At 34.0% G+C, this 17192-nt stretch overlaps 2 protein-coding genes across 6 annotated transcripts in view; one reads left to right on the forward strand and one right to left on the reverse strand.

Moving 5' to 3' along the window:
- LOC106106834 (ubiquitin carboxyl-terminal hydrolase 22) overlaps window positions 1-1873 on the reverse strand; it is a 7651-nt gene extending 5778 nt beyond the window's left edge. Inside the window, exons 1-4 of the mRNA XM_013287493.1 lie at window positions 1508-1873; window positions 1223-1403; window positions 658-893; window positions 28-193 (exon numbers count right to left, since the gene is read on the reverse strand). Coding sequence (XP_013142947.1) covers window positions 28-193; window positions 658-893; window positions 1223-1403; window positions 1508-1611 — 687 coding nt within the window. The 5' untranslated portion in view covers window positions 1612-1873. The remainder of the gene's footprint in view (window positions 1-27; window positions 194-657; window positions 894-1222; window positions 1404-1507) is intronic.
- A 514-nt stretch (window positions 1874-2387) lies between these two features.
- The window catches only part of LOC106107192 (GTP exchange factor for ARFs 1), a 38100-nt gene continuing 23295 nt past the window's right edge, over window positions 2388-17192 (forward strand). Inside the window, exons 1-2 of one of the 5 annotated variants that reach the window (XM_013287931.1) lie at window positions 2388-2543; window positions 2647-2720. In XM_013287931.1, the coding sequence (XP_013143385.1) occupies window positions 2465-2543; window positions 2647-2720 (153 nt within the window). In that variant the 5' untranslated portion in view covers window positions 2388-2464. Of the gene's footprint in view, window positions 2544-2646; window positions 2721-4586; window positions 4786-5569; window positions 5903-6065; window positions 6377-17192 lie in introns of those variants that run through there. The other 4 variants (XM_013287928.1, XM_013287927.1, XM_013287930.1 and 1 more) reach the window with 4 other exon arrangements.

A 17192-nucleotide genomic window follows, 5' to 3' on the forward strand; every position in this document is an offset into this window, starting at 1 on the left:
GGGTCAAAAAATGTTTTAAAAACACACCTGTACAATGCAGTTCATAAAGCAAGTGGATCCCAGATTCTGTAGCCCCCGCAGGCCTATTGTTGTATGTGGGCTGATGAGTCTTCTCTTGCGCAGACGACGGAGGGCCATCGCCTCATTGTTGTTAGGCAACCATGGAGTGTATGGCACATGTAATCCTAAAGATCTGTATACAACATTATTAATATTGTAAATGTGCAAAATGACACCTCTACAGATTCCTTGATCGAACTTGATACAATTTACAAAAATTAATTACTCTTAAAATTTGTATTGTAAAATCCATGTTACAACATTAATTTGTTATTAGTCATGATAAAAATCTGCTTTGGTAATTAACTGCAAACATTTATACAAAATGAAAATAAAGGAAATCATCTTTTTTGGTAATTTTCAAGTAACCTTGTAGTTTATGTGTAAATCAATAAGTATATTGTTACATCAAGTTCAAAACAGCGAAAGGTTGCAATTGCAATAGATAAAACAGTTATGTAATTAATGGAAGGTCATTCAAGGTGGCAAAATAACATATATGGAAGATTTGCTTTTATTGTAACTATTTTTATAATGACAAATCAAGAATAATGACATTCTAGAGGTCAATGAACTTAGTGTACTAAATGCACTTACTTTGCTTCTTTTAATCTGTGTGTAACAGCAATATCAGTGAGTTCTCTATCATAAATGTAGTCTTGGCATTGTGCACAAAATATGTTGCCATGGCTCAAGTCAACATATAGAAAGTGTTTCTTTGTCTTTGAATGATCTTGTATGTGGCCGGCGTAGCATCCGAAGAAAATGCAATGCAAACACGAGTGCATACGCGGTCCCGGTTTACCACATGTAAAACACAAACAAGACGTCGCCTACGAAAAAAATATGTTTTAAATTCACTGTGATAAAAAATTGATTTATTAAAAAAACAGTGGCATAAAATATTTCTTTTGGCACTAGCCAACTTCGCAAAAATCCACATAGCAAGTAAGTGTAGTTCAAAACAGCTGTTTGAGGTCAAAGATTACTAATCAGCTGATTGCTAAATTATACGAGAAACAAAGGTGTTATCAAAGTTATATTGCAATAGTTCACATTATTATAATACAATTAGCTATGAAATCACTCGCTAGCTTCATTGTCATGTAATAAAAAACTACGAAACATATGCGTAGCGACATAAGTATAGTATTCCATTTACCTTGTATTTCCTTGCCTCGTATGAAGTGCATGATACGAAAAATGCGTGGACTATTTTGTAAGGATGTGTACCCTTGGCGGCCTTAAAATTATTCAAGTGAATGCAACCATTGTCATTCATTATTTTGTTTGTAAAATAGGAGTGCCGGCTACGCCAATTACGTCGTTCAAATTCTACACGGCTAGAAAGAAAACTTTATATATGCTTCACATTTTTTAAATCACATTAAATAATCACAAAGAATCCATAAAGTTAATTACAATCACAAATAACAAAAACCACTACATAGGGCGTGTTCCTTTTCTCACCCTCAAGCCAACCTCGTAACGCTTCTTCGTCAAATAATAAGCGAGGAGATACTGCGGCGAGCAAAAGCAATCTATGATCATCTGTGATCTGTGCTATGTCTATGCTGTGCATTTTAGGGATGGACATTGAGCGTTGATTCAACGAACTAGTTCAATCCACCGTTGGTACGTTGATACTCCTTCAATGTTATTCCATTAGCCAAAGCGTGTTTCATTCACGTATAGTTTTCTTAGACTTATTCTTCCAATCTTCAATTACTTATTTGTTGAACATAAGATTAAATAGTTCATACAACAACTAGTTAATCGACTAGTTCTAACGATTACCAAAAAGCGATTCGTATTGTTGGTGCCAAAACCGTCAACGACCTACGACCTGATACATCCCTAGTGTCTGGTTCTTCGGTCAGTGTTACTAGGTTGAAAAACTTTCTTCCATATGCTGCCATCACGTCTAGTGTGCTTCCATTTATCATCGGGATCTGCGAGACCTATAGTCTAGACTTTTCTTCGTCATGATTCTACTGTAAGTGATAAATCTCGTTACATCTAATCACACTCAGTGCGCAAAGAAAGGTTCTGAATATTTGCCAAATAATTTTCCAATTTTCCGCTTTTTCTGACTGTTTCTAGTGTTGCCAGAGACTTAAAAATAACACGAAGCTTAACTTTCAGGTTCGATTTAAAATAAACAGCGGGATTTAAAATTTTATCAAGTAATTGTCTTACAATTTTTTCTATCAAATAAACTTGAAGGCATGTTTATTTAAAACTAGCTCCCTTACAAAAATTGCATAAGTCAATTCCTCAAACTTTAGTGAACGCGACTTAACAGACTGCTGACTGAAGAGTTTCCGAGTAGTAAATAAATATGGCCGTCAGTCAGATAATAACGATGTAAACTTTTGTTTACTGTTTTTACTAATTCTAAGACATGATAAGTGAATTTGAAAATTTGTCTCTTGGAGGAAATAATACTGCTAGTAATCATGCAGATCCTTTTACGCACACCGGTAACATCAATATCTATTTTAACGCTTTACTTTCCTAATATGACCTCAATGTATAGGCTTCTATGTTTATACAAAATACTGTATCAATGACATATTTTTTCAGAGTTAACTCCTGAACAACAAAAAACCTTAATAGAAATAAGACGACGTAAGACAGAATTGCTGTTGGAAATCCAGGTAAGTAGTGGATCAGCCCATAGATAAGTTTAGCAAACGAGTTCAAGACAAAAACTCTTTTAATAATAATAACATTTACATTAAACTATATCATTGGGTATTTGCATCTTATTTCTTAAGTAAATATAACAAATGTGACACGTTTCGCCTTTCAAAATAATTGTTTATATGTTAACAAAACTATGATTTAGCAAACTTTGGTAAATGCATGTTATTTGTCTTATAATTCATAAGAAGTAAATCTAAGTAAATGATAACCAAACACTAGAAACATAAGCACCCTTTTTTCATATAAGAAACAAACTATAAAAACTTACATGTTGGTGAAAAATAACATGTGAATTAGTAAAAAGAAATAACAGCTTCATGTAAGAATGTTTACTCCTAAACAGTGTAGTGCTATACTCATAGTTGTTGGTTACTTAGACAACCGTTAAGTATAGATTTCTTTGAATAATTAAGATGCACTTAGGGAGTTTATTGACTGACTAATGTCTTTGGGTGTGGCAGTGACAGTCAAGCAAAAAGATCACTTATAATAGTAGGAATGTGTCACAATTGTTTACACATGTTTTGTGTTACTGAAACTTCAATATTTATAATTTAAATAACTGCTTGGATGTTATGAACAAAAAGCTTAATAAAATTTGCTGATACTTATGGTATTTGCAGTATAGCTACCATATGGTTCTAACTAGGTCAAGCAACCCACTGATTTCTTGTTACGCATGAAGTCATGTTCTGAATTTAAAGAAAATACAGAAAAACACTTAAAAAAGATACATTATTCAGCGATATGTTGTATTGTTTACAGTTATAATATGCTTAATTATTTAACAGCAGATTTATACAAACTAGTTTTATTTTAAGATAATTTATGTTAAACGAGCTGTTGCCCACGACTTTGTACGCGTGGTATTAGAAAACATACAAACTATAAAAATTACAAAAGCTACGTACCCCTCGGGAACCGGACATTTTTTCAGGGATGAAGCTTATCCCATGTGTACTCCAGACTTTGTTTTATATCTGTGCCAAATTTGAATAAGATATGTTGCACCATTGCTGAATGATCGAGTAAACATTAAAAAACTAAATCAATGAATCCCATGGGAACCGTAACTATTCCAGGGATAAAAAGTAGCCTATGTGTTCTTCCAGACTATGCTCTAAACCTGTGCCAAATTTCATAGAGATCCGATCAGCCGTTTAGACTACAGACGCTAACAAACATCCATCCATCCATCCACCAATCCACCCATCCATCTAAACATTCTCATTTATAATATTAGTAAGATTAATGTGATTTCAAGAAAACAAAAGAAATTAAGACTAGCTGGTGCAGGGTATTCAATTATTTGTGGTTACTGAATCCTATGACTCAAGCTGCCAGTAGTTATAATATCTTAATAGTGTTAATACATATTTTGTAATATTACATCAAATACTAAAAATTATAATGTCTGTTTCTATTTTATCGTAGTTAACATCGCTGCACTTCTTTTTAAATGTATCTATAGCCTGTCTGCGATTTTATTAACTATTTAGATTCATACATTTTTTCTAACTCTTCTGAAGCAGTTTTATACAATCTGCCCTGTTTGGTTTTAAAATAATAATGATATTATATTTATTTAACAAAAGTGCTGATATACACGTAGATATCTTTTATAGCCATGAAAAAAGTACCTTTTTTATTTGAACCTGTTAAACTAGATTAATTTGGTTAGTCCAAGTTGCGGACCCGGTTGTTTCATTCAAAGCGACCCGGGCAAGTTTGTGACGTAAGCCGTCAATGCTCCGTTTACTACGACCGAGCGAGAGGCATGTAGTACACAGAAAGCGGTAAATCGCGCCCCGTCGCAATGTCAGTTGCTGTCAGAACGCGGCGCAAGCGTGACGTATCGCCGCGTTCGACATTTCGTTTTACCGGTTCTTTATTATCAGTATCGCATACCGTGACCAGTGTTTCAAAGAAAACTATGTAAAGTGAATAGTTATAAAACTTCTACATCGGTTATCGGTATAGTGAATTCATCTAATCGAGTGCTATTATAATAAAGCAGTGAGTGGTAATTTAGGTTCCTTAGTCGGACGCCAATATTTTGCGAGGTCTTAAACATAGGTGAAGTTAAACGAATTGGATGTTTTGGGTTCTCATGACATGTAATTGTTAGTTCTTACAAATATTAGAAATTTTATTTAGTTTTAACGTATTATAAACATAAAAATGTTAACTTTAGGATTAGTTGAAATGTTAATTGTTAATGTTGAAGATGTCATACATTGTGTAAATGTAGTTATTTGTAAGATCATTAGATGTAATGGTTGTTAATTCATTGTTATTTAACGTTAACAGTGGCCGTTAACTAGTTAGGTATTTGTCACGTCGTGATTCATTGAATGATTGAACATTCCATTGTTATTGTTACATTTGAATTTTATTTTTTTGTTAAAAATATGCAATCAAAATGTGAATTGTAAGATAAATTTAATCTAAATCATTCTTGTTGGCTTGTAAAGTATTATTCGATTCTATTAGATTTTAAAAATATAAATCAGTGCTGTTAGTCCGTAAATTTTTTCGTTTATGTATTATGTATGTTGGTACCTATAAAGATGAAAAAACCCCTGTCAGTGGACAACGGCCGCGTTTCATAGTTTATCACACTTCCGTTGCTGTTTCCGCAAAACGATATGTAACTTTGATAACACGAAACTGCGCCAATGGTTTATATTTTTGCTAAATGTTGAGAGAATATAACATTTGCAAAGAATAATTGGTTATTAAATACACCCAATCGCTCTATACTTTTTCTAAATATCTGCATTTGATAAAAATTGATTAGATTCAGTTGATTTTCAAATCACATATGTAATTGAAACAGCGTAAGATCTCTACGACAATAATAAACGTACGTATGATAAGCGTGAATGCAAGAAGTATGTCGTAGGCGTAATGCGTAGAGATAAGAGATATGTAAGTAAACGTATAGGTGTATATTTGTCACGGTGCCAAAGTGAGGCGACGTTTGCGATTGTCAGTCGGGTCTGGCGCGCTCGTTAGGGGGCAGTGTGCGCCGAGCGCGATGTGTTTGCACGTGCGGCTGCTGTGCGGCGCCCTGTGGTGGCCGCTGCTGCTCCGCTGCGCCCGCCGCACCTACGACGACGACTACGATCAGGTGTGTGCAGCAAACAGCTTCCACCGCATAACGAAACCGAAATATATGTCGTTCAGCTTCACCTTACATTGTTTGGCAAAAATCCGACTCAGGCACCGGCGCGTGCTCGACGTTTACCACTTATTTGCTTTATTATATTTGCAAGTTTTGTTTACATTGTGAGCTTGTAGGTATCGCGGTTTGTAGCTTCACTAATATCGTGAGGTAGTGCCTAAATATTGCCAGTGTGTGATGTGCAGTGTGCGTTAGCACTCGCTCGGAGTTATGTTTATCAAAGCTGGCCCTGGGACCGGCGAAGAGGAGAGACGCGGATCCGTATCTAATTGGTTTTCCTCGTTGAGACGAGGCGGGAGACGGAGACGTGAAGATACCACCGTCCCGTCCGGCTATGGCTCTCTGGGCCGAAGAAAAGATGGTACACAAGGTCGAGGGAAGACAAGATCCGCCTGGGACCTCACCACCGTTACCAGAATGGTCTGTATTTACTAGCTATCGCTTTCTCACGGAATATTCACGTATTGCAATGTCCTCTGGAGTTTTAGTCTTGGCAGTAATCCAAATGCGCTGCTTGGATGACGCTTTTTGAGTCTACGTGTTAAATTATGACTATACATAGTTCATTGCTTATTATTGAATTGGAAACAAAATATTATTCTTAGTTACCATGTTGTGATTAATTAAAATCATTTCAATATTGTACCCACTTAAATTCTTACAAATGCAGGGTAGTGAACGAAATGACGGAGCGCTTCATTGTCTCGTAATTAAAAAGGCATTGGCCCTGCGGGCAATTGCTACGACAGTGGCGTGGTGCTTATATTAATATTTACATAAAGTAATATATCGGTTTCATCTTTCTATTAGTAAAACGTTACCAATAAACTATTTTGTTGTAAATAAATAGCATGACGTCATTTGTGTTTTGCAACCAAACGACATCCTGATAAGATAAAATTTCAAACATATTCCTAATATAATATAACTTCTGCACCTGGTTACCTAGTTTGTTTATAGATTTATCAGTGATACCCGAGATAATAAGTACTTGTTTTATCAATGCTGCGAATACTGTGAAATCCGTAGAGCGAATCAATTCATTCACATTTCACAACACGAAATATCAAAGGTGATACAATATCGAAATTAATTTCAAAAAAAAATAAATATTGTGCCAGAAACATACCTATCAATTCATAAGATCTTAAACTCAGATCTCCCTTAGTAAACTGATTGATCCTTGATAATTTTTATTTATTAGGGATTACCACTAATTTAGTAATAACAGAAATAAAAGTTTAAGGAAAAAGATAAAAGAAAATATTACTTTTTTTACAACTAATTACTTTCCTACAATAACACGTCAAAACGGCTCTGCCATTGTTAAAATAAGTAAATATCGTTTATTCTTTTACAATGACAAAATATCAGATTTTGTTTATTTAAATTGTTGTTTTGTATTCGTGGAATAAATTTATCCATCATACCTATTCGTAGAATACTAAAATGTACAGTAAACAGTCTCTTGGAAATAAGAAAATTAGGACGTTTTCATGCTTTCTTTTCGGCTTTCGAGATTTTATTATTCTGTAAGCGATGTTCGCTTTCCACCGGAGAAACAAATGATGTTACTGCGTGCTTTTCCCCTGTCCTTTTCATATTGAATACAGTATATTTTTTAATGTCGATCTTCATAATATCACTCGTTATTTTATCAGGAAAATAGACTATCTCACTATGTTTTACTAGGATAAACAACGATTAAATTAAAGCTATATCTATTGTCTATTTAGTATTGAATGAATGATTTTAAGCCCAATTCATTGGAATGGTATTTTTTTTAGTAAAAAACGCATGATATTAAATACATTTACGACACATTTTGAACGTTACGAAAACTATTTTGTTATATAAAGGCGTTTGAAATTTATGTTAAGAAATTTGTATGTAATCGAATTAAATGTTGTATTAACGTCAACATTAAAGCTTGGTTATAAATTGATTTCGTAAAACTTTTTACCAAACTTATATTTCAATTAGTAAATATTTACTATACACATTTACAAATCGCTTTTCTTTGAAAATTCTGATCCAAGACTGTTGATCGCATTTTATCTCCACGAAAAGCGTGTAGTGAAAAGTATACGGCCGAGAATTCAAGGTTCAGTGTTTTGCGATACTAAACTTCGCGTGCCCTTTGTTTATATGTAGATGAGGACAAACTCGTCATGTTTTTGTATGTAAATTACACTAAGTATATGTGTCGGTTTGTTTATAGGCTGGTACACATAAATAGATGGTTTAGTCATGCAAAAGTAAGTGCTAAGATCAAGTGTTGTGTTTTCTGATGGCATCTTTTATTTGTAAACGTACTGCGAGTACAAAATCAATCTATAATTAGTAATGTATAGTTCCCTAGGTTGACGTTTATGAGTTTTAGTTTTGCTTACTTGTAAGATTGTAGACATCTTTGATATTCGAGTAGTAATCAAAGGTTTAGGATTTTTTGTTGTTGTTTGTCAATATTAAAGTTTTGTATTGTTAGAGCATGCGTTTTTATTGAATATTGACGCTTCAATACTGCAGGCACATTTGCATGTTTCAATATACTTTTGCACCGAAGGTTGCCTGCATCCGCTCCCAGCCGCCAGTGAGTCAGGCTGTCATTTTTGTATGCGGATGTCTGATCCATTGAAGAATAATTGACGCATTAAAATGTTAATAATATTAACATTACACATTTAGTACGCATTAGGCTAAAAACTAAATTTGAACTTGATAGTTTATTTCCTTAACTTAATTATTGCGTGGGACGTAATTGAGTTTAGGCAAACAACATAATTAATCATCTCATTTACTAAAACTTTTAGGTCAAAGGTTCTCGAGGTCCTATTATTATTTCACTTTGTTTATGAGTTACCTTACATAAAACGCCCATGTCATATGAATCAGAAACTATATGTTTTTTTATCACTGATGTGTGTTTAGCAGCTGTTACTTTGAGGTTTATTAAAATGTCTTGGAACACTTTTACGTTAGCTGTATTCTTCATTTCAGTGTATGTAAGCACAAAGCCTGTACACACAAAAGGGCCAGACAGGGCGCGATGTGACGCGTCACTACACAATATGGTGCGGTCGCTGCATATAGTACAACTTGCCCTCATACATTGCCCTCGCACAATTACTCTGTACACAGGCCTTTTAATCTGTGCGTAGTCATAGATCATTATCGTGGGATTTAGCTGTTAACACTCTTGTTCGTTGTTTTATTTATCATTGTACAAATGTTTTGAAGCACTATTTAAACTAGCTTAGCTATTTTAATGTTCTTATCAGGAAATGTTCTGTACATTGTATTGTTTCTCGTTATTTCTTTCATTATTAAAATTGTGTCTATGGTGTAGTAAATTGTCGGCTTCGAGTCTAAACATAAATAGTGAAAGATTTGTTGTATCCCATTTGAAGTAAACTTTCTATATTTTACATTCAATAAAAATAATGGGTTGGCAGAATACCAAGCCGACGAGAGTGAAGGATTTTCTCTAGCGAGAGTTTCTGTTGGAATTATCAGCCTTCATTCGATATAAATTAGGCTGACAAACTTCGACCTTCATCGAAGCCTTAAAAGTTGCGTATAATCCACAATGACGTAACGGATTAAGTCTGGTGCCAAATGTATTTTATTGCCAAAATGTGAATTTTCAAACCATTCCTATATGGAATGTTTATTCTTACATTGACGTCATTGATACAACTTTCAAGGCAAACGGCGTGACTATAAACAATCTAAAAATATGTATTATCTAACTACATAAATGTAAAAAACATATACTAACTGAAGTCTATGACAATTGACCGTGTGTTGTTTGATTTTTAGCACTTGCCTGTACTAAGTAGATTCTAGTTCGCTAACTTTTTAGCCCTTGGTCCTAAAAGTCGTGTCACTTATTTAGATATATGTCATTTAGTTATAGTCTCTATTCAAATTAAAAACTTGCAAGTTATTTCTGAGTTAAGACTCTGGTTTTCATTAAATGAACAATTTATTATATTAACGAAACAACGATAGCTGTGTAAGATTGATTACACACTAATATATTTACAAGTTAATTAATCTAACGTTACTTGACAGTAATTAACCTTAATGATTTGACACTCCTTATCTGTTAAATGATGAATACTCGTATAATATTAACACACGTTTTTGACAAAGGTTCTCGTAATATTTAATCGTATTTTTTTTTCGCTAATTGATCAACGGAATGTACAAATGTATTTCATACATCAATGTTTACTGGTGTAATGTAGTTACCTACAACTTAAATTCTTGGACTTTTGTTTGTCATTTTCTGAGTCATACTATCTCACAAAACCATTGCCGTTTGCGAAGAAATCTGCGAAAACGTTTTCTTTGAATTGCGCTCATTGAGTGAAATATGAATGCTGTATAGCAAAAATGAATACAGATGCCCTTTTCATCTTGAAACGGTTATTTTAAATTGCACGGGGCCGACTGAGATGCATTATTCTTATGAGCATAACCGTCATTGTTGCGGACGCCCAGAATAGCCCTGGTGGCGGGGAGGTGCCTTGACCTTGCCGGGGGTGAAAGGGGCGCGGGGCGGGCAGGTACGGTCACCGACTTGCGCGACCGGTTCGTACCCTAGTGCATTCTATGCCGACACACTTAGACTTTATCTTATGACACATTATTAATGGCATTTGGCGCCATGATTCGTTTTACCTTTACAAAACTCTATATTTCTGATGTTATATTTTTCTTTTAAAATATTGATATCTCTGTCACGTATGTATCTGAACGGATTTTTGTTTTTTAGTAAGTCACTGAAAACGGTTCAGTACAAAGTAATAGTCTTTTGGAAACAGTTATTATGGATTATTAAAAACTCTGATGATAATAATGAGGAAAATAATGCCTCGTTTGCATATTTTATACTATTCTTTCCCTCTTCGATACGTAACATTCCTTTTTGTTATGAAATCCGTATTTATAGCGTATCGTGAGTTGAATACTATCGTAGTAACGTTGACTTCTCTATAAATAAAATTCGTTGTGAAGATGTAAAGCATTGCTGGTAAACAATCAATAGCACGTTACCATGGCGACGTGACGCAATGTCAGAGCTCAGCTTCAGCCGATAGACGTTCAATTTGTACGTGACACGAACACGAATCCCGGCGGCCGCAGGGGACCGACAGCTTCGTCAGAAAACTAATAAACATTTACCACTCAACGTGTCCATTCGTTCGGCCTTAAAATGCCCAGATTATGACATTTCGCTGACCTATTCCACTTTTTATTTTAAATATGACATGTCGAAATATCTCAATAAACAATACCAATGCTAATTTACTTGCAATGTGAAGATGTCTGAAATTATTGTGGCGTAAATATAATCTTGTGTTTTCAAGAAAGCTTTCAACTGTTTTTTTTTTTATTATTATTGACAGTATAGTGTTTGCTATTTATTACGTTTAATATGAAACATTGTGAAAATATAATTGTTTATTTCAAAAGTGAAATGAAAATGTTATAACTTAAGCCTTTCTTTTCTATTGAATAAGAAATGTTATTTTATCAGTAATACTTGTTGCATAATAATTTTAACAAAACACGCCGGCAAACGTTGGCATTGTTAAAGATTTCAATATTCAAGCAAGCCTTTGTATTGTAACGTTATACAAGACTAACTGGTACCTTCTCTCGTTCGATTTTTTGCTCCTTTCAATTTGAATGGTGCAGTTAGTGTTTATCTCACGAGGCACTTGTCGGCATCGGAATCAGATGGACACGATTGCCCTTTGTCGACCGCCTTGTCCTTCAAATTTTTTACAAGGTATGTGTTTTTTTGGGCCACTTAGAACGAAATTCAACATTTCTGTAAAACATGATTATCGACATAATTGAGTATAGTTATGTTTTAATGTCTTTGTCCAAATGTCTCTCAAGTAATCTATTTTCACACGAAACATTTCGAATTAGACTATTTTACAGTGTTTTACCACAGACTTGAAAAACTATTCAGTAGGAACAAACACGTAATGGGGTGTGAATCTATACAATGCAGTTCAACTTGCATAGAGTATTAAAAAACAAGCTGAATAAATATGGTGACTGCCTTATTTTACATTGCACTATTTATTATGTACATATTGATATTGTATGAAAACACTCTGTTCTCGTCATTCGTCGTTTTAATTCACTTTGTTTTCAACATAATCCGTCAATATTTTAACGATTGGCTGCTGTAAACATTTAAGTAGGTGACCGTTTTACAGGCGCTTTGACTGTCGCATAAAATCTAGAACAAACGTATAAGTTACTTTAAATTTATCCCCCACGGCTCAATTTTATTATCCAGCATGTGGTAACAACGTTTACAGAGTATGTAGTTATTGTTTATGTAATCCTAATGGCAGTTACTAAAGTAGTAAGCTAAAGAGTTGAGTAAAGACCCAGGTTTATAAAATAAACAATACAAATGGCTGCTGAACAAAAGTTTGTTCTGCTGTAAAGCTATAAGGGTACATTAAAGGAAACACAATCAACTTTAACTTGTTTGTTAGCTTACTTTGAAATTTTTAAGTACTTTCATGATACACATAAAAGCTAAAAGCCGAAAACTTGAGACGGATGGAACGACACCTTTCATCTTAAAAATGTTATTGATAATATGTTTTTGAACTTTTTGGTAAAGATTTATGCGTAAAACACAATGACTGTGGATTATTATAGTTCAGACTATTATAGTAATATCATGATTCTGTCTTCTTTGTGAACATTATAAATAGAATATTGCAAAATGCATTATATTTGAACGCATAAGTTGTGATAACGCTGCGAATCAAAGTGCAAACTATGCTTTGTCCGTGCAGCTCTCGTCTTGCTCTATTATTAAACTCAGATCTGTTATCTTTTTAAATAACCTTGTATGAATACTGAGATTAATTACCATAGTTTGTTGAAAAAAAAACTGATTTAATCGTTTCGAGAGTGCATTGTTGAGAAGGACGTAAATCATCTTACGTGCAGGCGAATATTACAATAATTACTAAATTGGTCGGTATATGGTGCTTCATATCAGGTTCAGGGTCACGGCTGCTATGATGCGAAGAGCACAATGTTACACAACACACGCCCCGCCATGTGGCGTTTACCGTACCACTTGAATACCGCACACGATTGCGTTTTATCTATAACAAGAACTGGAAGTTTGACTGATACGGTTAGTTGGTTTTTCAGATACTGTAAAATGTTACTTAGTTTCTGTATGTGGCAATTGAAAGTACAACTTGGTGTGTTAAAAATTTTTAAACACGATTACGTTTGAAGTTTTAATCAGTTAGATTATGCTCGCCTGAACCAAATTGTCTTCGGGGACTATGATTTCAATGAAATTCTATGTCAAGTGTGTATTTATTGTTATGATTTTTTTTTAAATAAACAATCTAACTTCTGTTTGTTTATGAGTTGTATAGTTTCATATATTTGTTTCTGTTTTGTTGTGCAATTTGCATTACTTTTCATATGTATCATCTTTGTTATTTATACCTGGCATTATCAATAATGTTGCGGATGTTTGTCGGCATAATCACTACAGTTTTTTTGTTGCTGAAATCGTAATTTACCAGTCATTAATCTCAATGTAGAAACGTTTGCGCAAATGTAACTCCGCGGAAACGGTAGCTCTCGACACATTTGTATGTACTGATCTGGGTACAGTTGCAAATTCTGCAATGTCATAATACAGTTTGTAAGTTCTCACGGTCACGAGCTGTGAGAAATGTAACGAAGGAGCCGTTTACGCCACAATTAGTTTCGCTATTACGGGTATAGAAGGCTGATTTAACGCTAAACAACAGAGTTAGGTATGCGGATTAACTGATCGTGTATTGAACGATCGATTATAAACAAACTCTTCCTTTCTATATTCTTAATTTCCATAGTCGAAGGATGTTTGCATTCCTCTCACTCTCTTTGTACGGAGAGAGACTTCATTTGAGTTCATTTTATTGCTTTTAATGCAATACTGAACAGATTTCCGTATATCTTTAATTTTATTAATCCTTTAATAAAAATATCTCGCTGTATAATCTTATCTTTGGAACGTAATCTTCTACGTAACAGTTTTTAATGTTGACGACGAACAGAAATTCAATTACACAAAAGTATAGCTTACATACCTGTTTAAAATTTTAACTTCGAACTGATGTTTGAAATGAGACAGTGGATTTTATTGTGATAAAGAAAATAATTGAATGACACTATATGTTACGATACAGGATTTTTTTTCACTGTAGGTATACTTGAGATAACAAACTTGGATAAAAATAAAAAGTCAATAAAAAAATCCACCGTATTCATGTTATAACATAAAATTCAATATCACCAAAAATATTAACAAGCTTCCGATGAGATGAGATTGTGAGTTTAATTTCATTAGAGTTTCGAATTTCATTAAAGCCAAGCGCAGTTTGAGTTTAGAGGGGGCGTTGGCGTCGGCTCGGCGAGTTTGCATGTGTCGGCTTCGCTCCCATACGAGCTCTCATTAGCCCCCTCTAAATGTTTTTGCTCGCTTTGCGTCCTTTTTGCCCTTGTTCAATTGGCGTGTTGTCGGCGACAAAGGGTCGGCGGGTTGGCTTTCAATTTTACACTTTACATTGATTGCATTGAAGTCAAAACATAATTTATATCACTATTTTGGTCAAGGATTGTTAGATTCAGATAGCCCTCAAATTAACAGCCGGTTATGACTATGGATAATATGATATGTCCGAACATGTAACATAATCGTAATGTTTACTTTTGGGTTTCGAGATACGAAGAATATTTAAGTATTAAATGATCAGTATGTACAAAATTGTTATCGCATAATATCAAAACATTCGTTCAACTCGAAATGTTGCTATAACAGCCTCTTTATATAATCTTCGAAGAATAAGCATTAAAGTTATAATAAAATTAGTTACACGCAAAGGATGTGAAAACCATAACCATTAGCTTTGCGAGTGGTAGGAAGTTTGTATTCGGGCATTTTGCCAGTTTAATAAAGTCTTAAATTAAGCGCATTGTAAGAGACTGAATGGAGCGAATGAATCTGGGACCCGCGCAGTGTTCGCTCCGTGACCGCGGACCGGAAATATGAACCCATTGTGCGCACTCTTGTCTTTTTGTCTGCAGTCCACAGTCCGCTCTCGGTTCGATTTTTTTCATTATAATGTATATTTTTACTTTGTTTTCATAATTTCATAGAATCTGGCAGATATCGTTGCAAACTTGTGGTATTATCACATGAGCTATAAAAAAATTAATAAAAAGTAGACAAACTAGTCAATTTATTTTGAGGTCAAACTTAATAGTAATCAAATTTTATTAAATCTTTTACCATGGTAAAATTCATTTTACCCATGTCTCAGTCCATTCTACAATTTAAAAAATATTTAACGAGAGTTTTAACACTATGTAATGGCTTACTGGAACCGTGGAATTCGATTTGCTATAAAACTGTGAAGAGATTTATATCGTAGTTTGGCTAAAATCTGTTGTTGGTAAACCTCGTTAAAGTAGATTTATTATTCTGAATCACCAATGTGTACCGTACTGTTTTCAATATTCACTATTCAAATGGAGTCCATAGTACGAATTTAAATAAATATTTCGCCGCAGAATTTTGTTGGGGCGCTTACAAGGTGCCTCATGTTTAAATTCAATACACGCTAAATAAATATTACATATTTGTTTTACAGTTTTAGCATACTAATAATGTTCTAACAGGTATTTTGGTATATCATATTACTTGATCGATTTATAGACAACCTGCCAAGCAATTGTAAAAATGAGACAGTTATTTAATTTTACAAGTGCAGTGAATGAACGACCGACTTTCGATTTGTTGGTCAGTGGTTCGATTTCTAGTTGACTTGTATCAGTTTCTATTTTTTAATAGCTCGTAGATTATCCATGTCAAAATATCATAACATATTCGATAACTAAAAAGTTATCTAAAAAATTATATGTTAAAATTTAACAAGCAATATGAACATTGACCTTCAAGACTTCTCATTCCAATTTTAATCACATTATTTCATCTTTTTAAGTCTGTATCATCATTATTACCGCCTTACGTATCCATTGAGGGGTTCTGAGCCTACCCAATAGAGATAGTAACGACTGTATACGTAGATATGAGTTAATGCTAACACTATACAATCTTTCTCACAGGAGAGTTCGTATGTTGGTCTGATTCACTGGCGCATTGCAGGATTGATGCAGATTTTGCTCGCTAAGTGTTTCTTTGACCACTGAATATTAAACCAGCAATTAATAATTTTATTGGAAACGCCACTGGTGAACCGTAACAAATTAGTGGCTGTTTATAACTTAATTTATTTATGCGGAAGCCGTTACCACTGCTGTTAAAATATACATATTTAATTTGTTATAAGCGGTTGGATATGGTATATTCTTAGGAAACATCTGAGCTATTTGTTGTTTTAGAGGACACCTTGCGGTTTACCTGAATATTCAAAACGTACTTCTATTTATTAAGTAAAGTACCTTTGTAAAATTGGAACCCTTAAAACGTTTCATAAAGTAAGGAACGAACAATGCCGTTCGCGGAACTAAATGTTACCCGAAGGTTACACGTTGTTGTCACAATGATGTTTGTCTTAGAAAATTCTTAAACGATTACTTCATCGTGTGCGGTATATAAATAGTTAGATGCCGCTGCCTAGCCTCACATGCATTCTGTGGTCATTAGTGACGAATATTAATGGCAATACTGTGAACTTTGTTACCTGTCCTTGTAATACAGGAGTGTTATTTTTATAATATACGCTTTGCTACAATAACTAACAAGAATTTCTTAAGATAACATGTCACTGTTTCATTGTGTAATGAATGCAGGATCATAACTTCTTTTTCCTAGTTAGTGGTTATTATTTTCTTTATATTGTGCGTGCTCTAAAACAAGTTTGTTTTAGAATGTCTCTAGGAAGTGGAGGTCGAGACAGGTTGATATAATCTGTCCAATGTAGTTTTCTGTAAACATTTGTTTAAATATATCAAGTATTCAAATTTGTTCGGCAAGTCACGTGGTCTAGTTTTAACACCGTTAGGATTTTTCGATTCGCAGAACAATCTATACATTTTAAGACCTGTATATTGAGTGATATTTGTTTTTATAATGTAGGTTTCTTTACCCGACTATAAATATGAATTGTTAAGCAGTGCTTTTGCACCTTGTTTTCAAGGCATGTGGCGTATT

The sequence above is a fragment of the Papilio polytes genome, unplaced genomic scaffold (genome assembly GCF_000836215.1).
Source record: "Papilio polytes unplaced genomic scaffold, Ppol_1.0 DF822067.1, whole genome shotgun sequence".
Taxonomy (NCBI): domain Eukaryota; kingdom Metazoa; phylum Arthropoda; class Insecta; order Lepidoptera; family Papilionidae; genus Papilio; species Papilio polytes.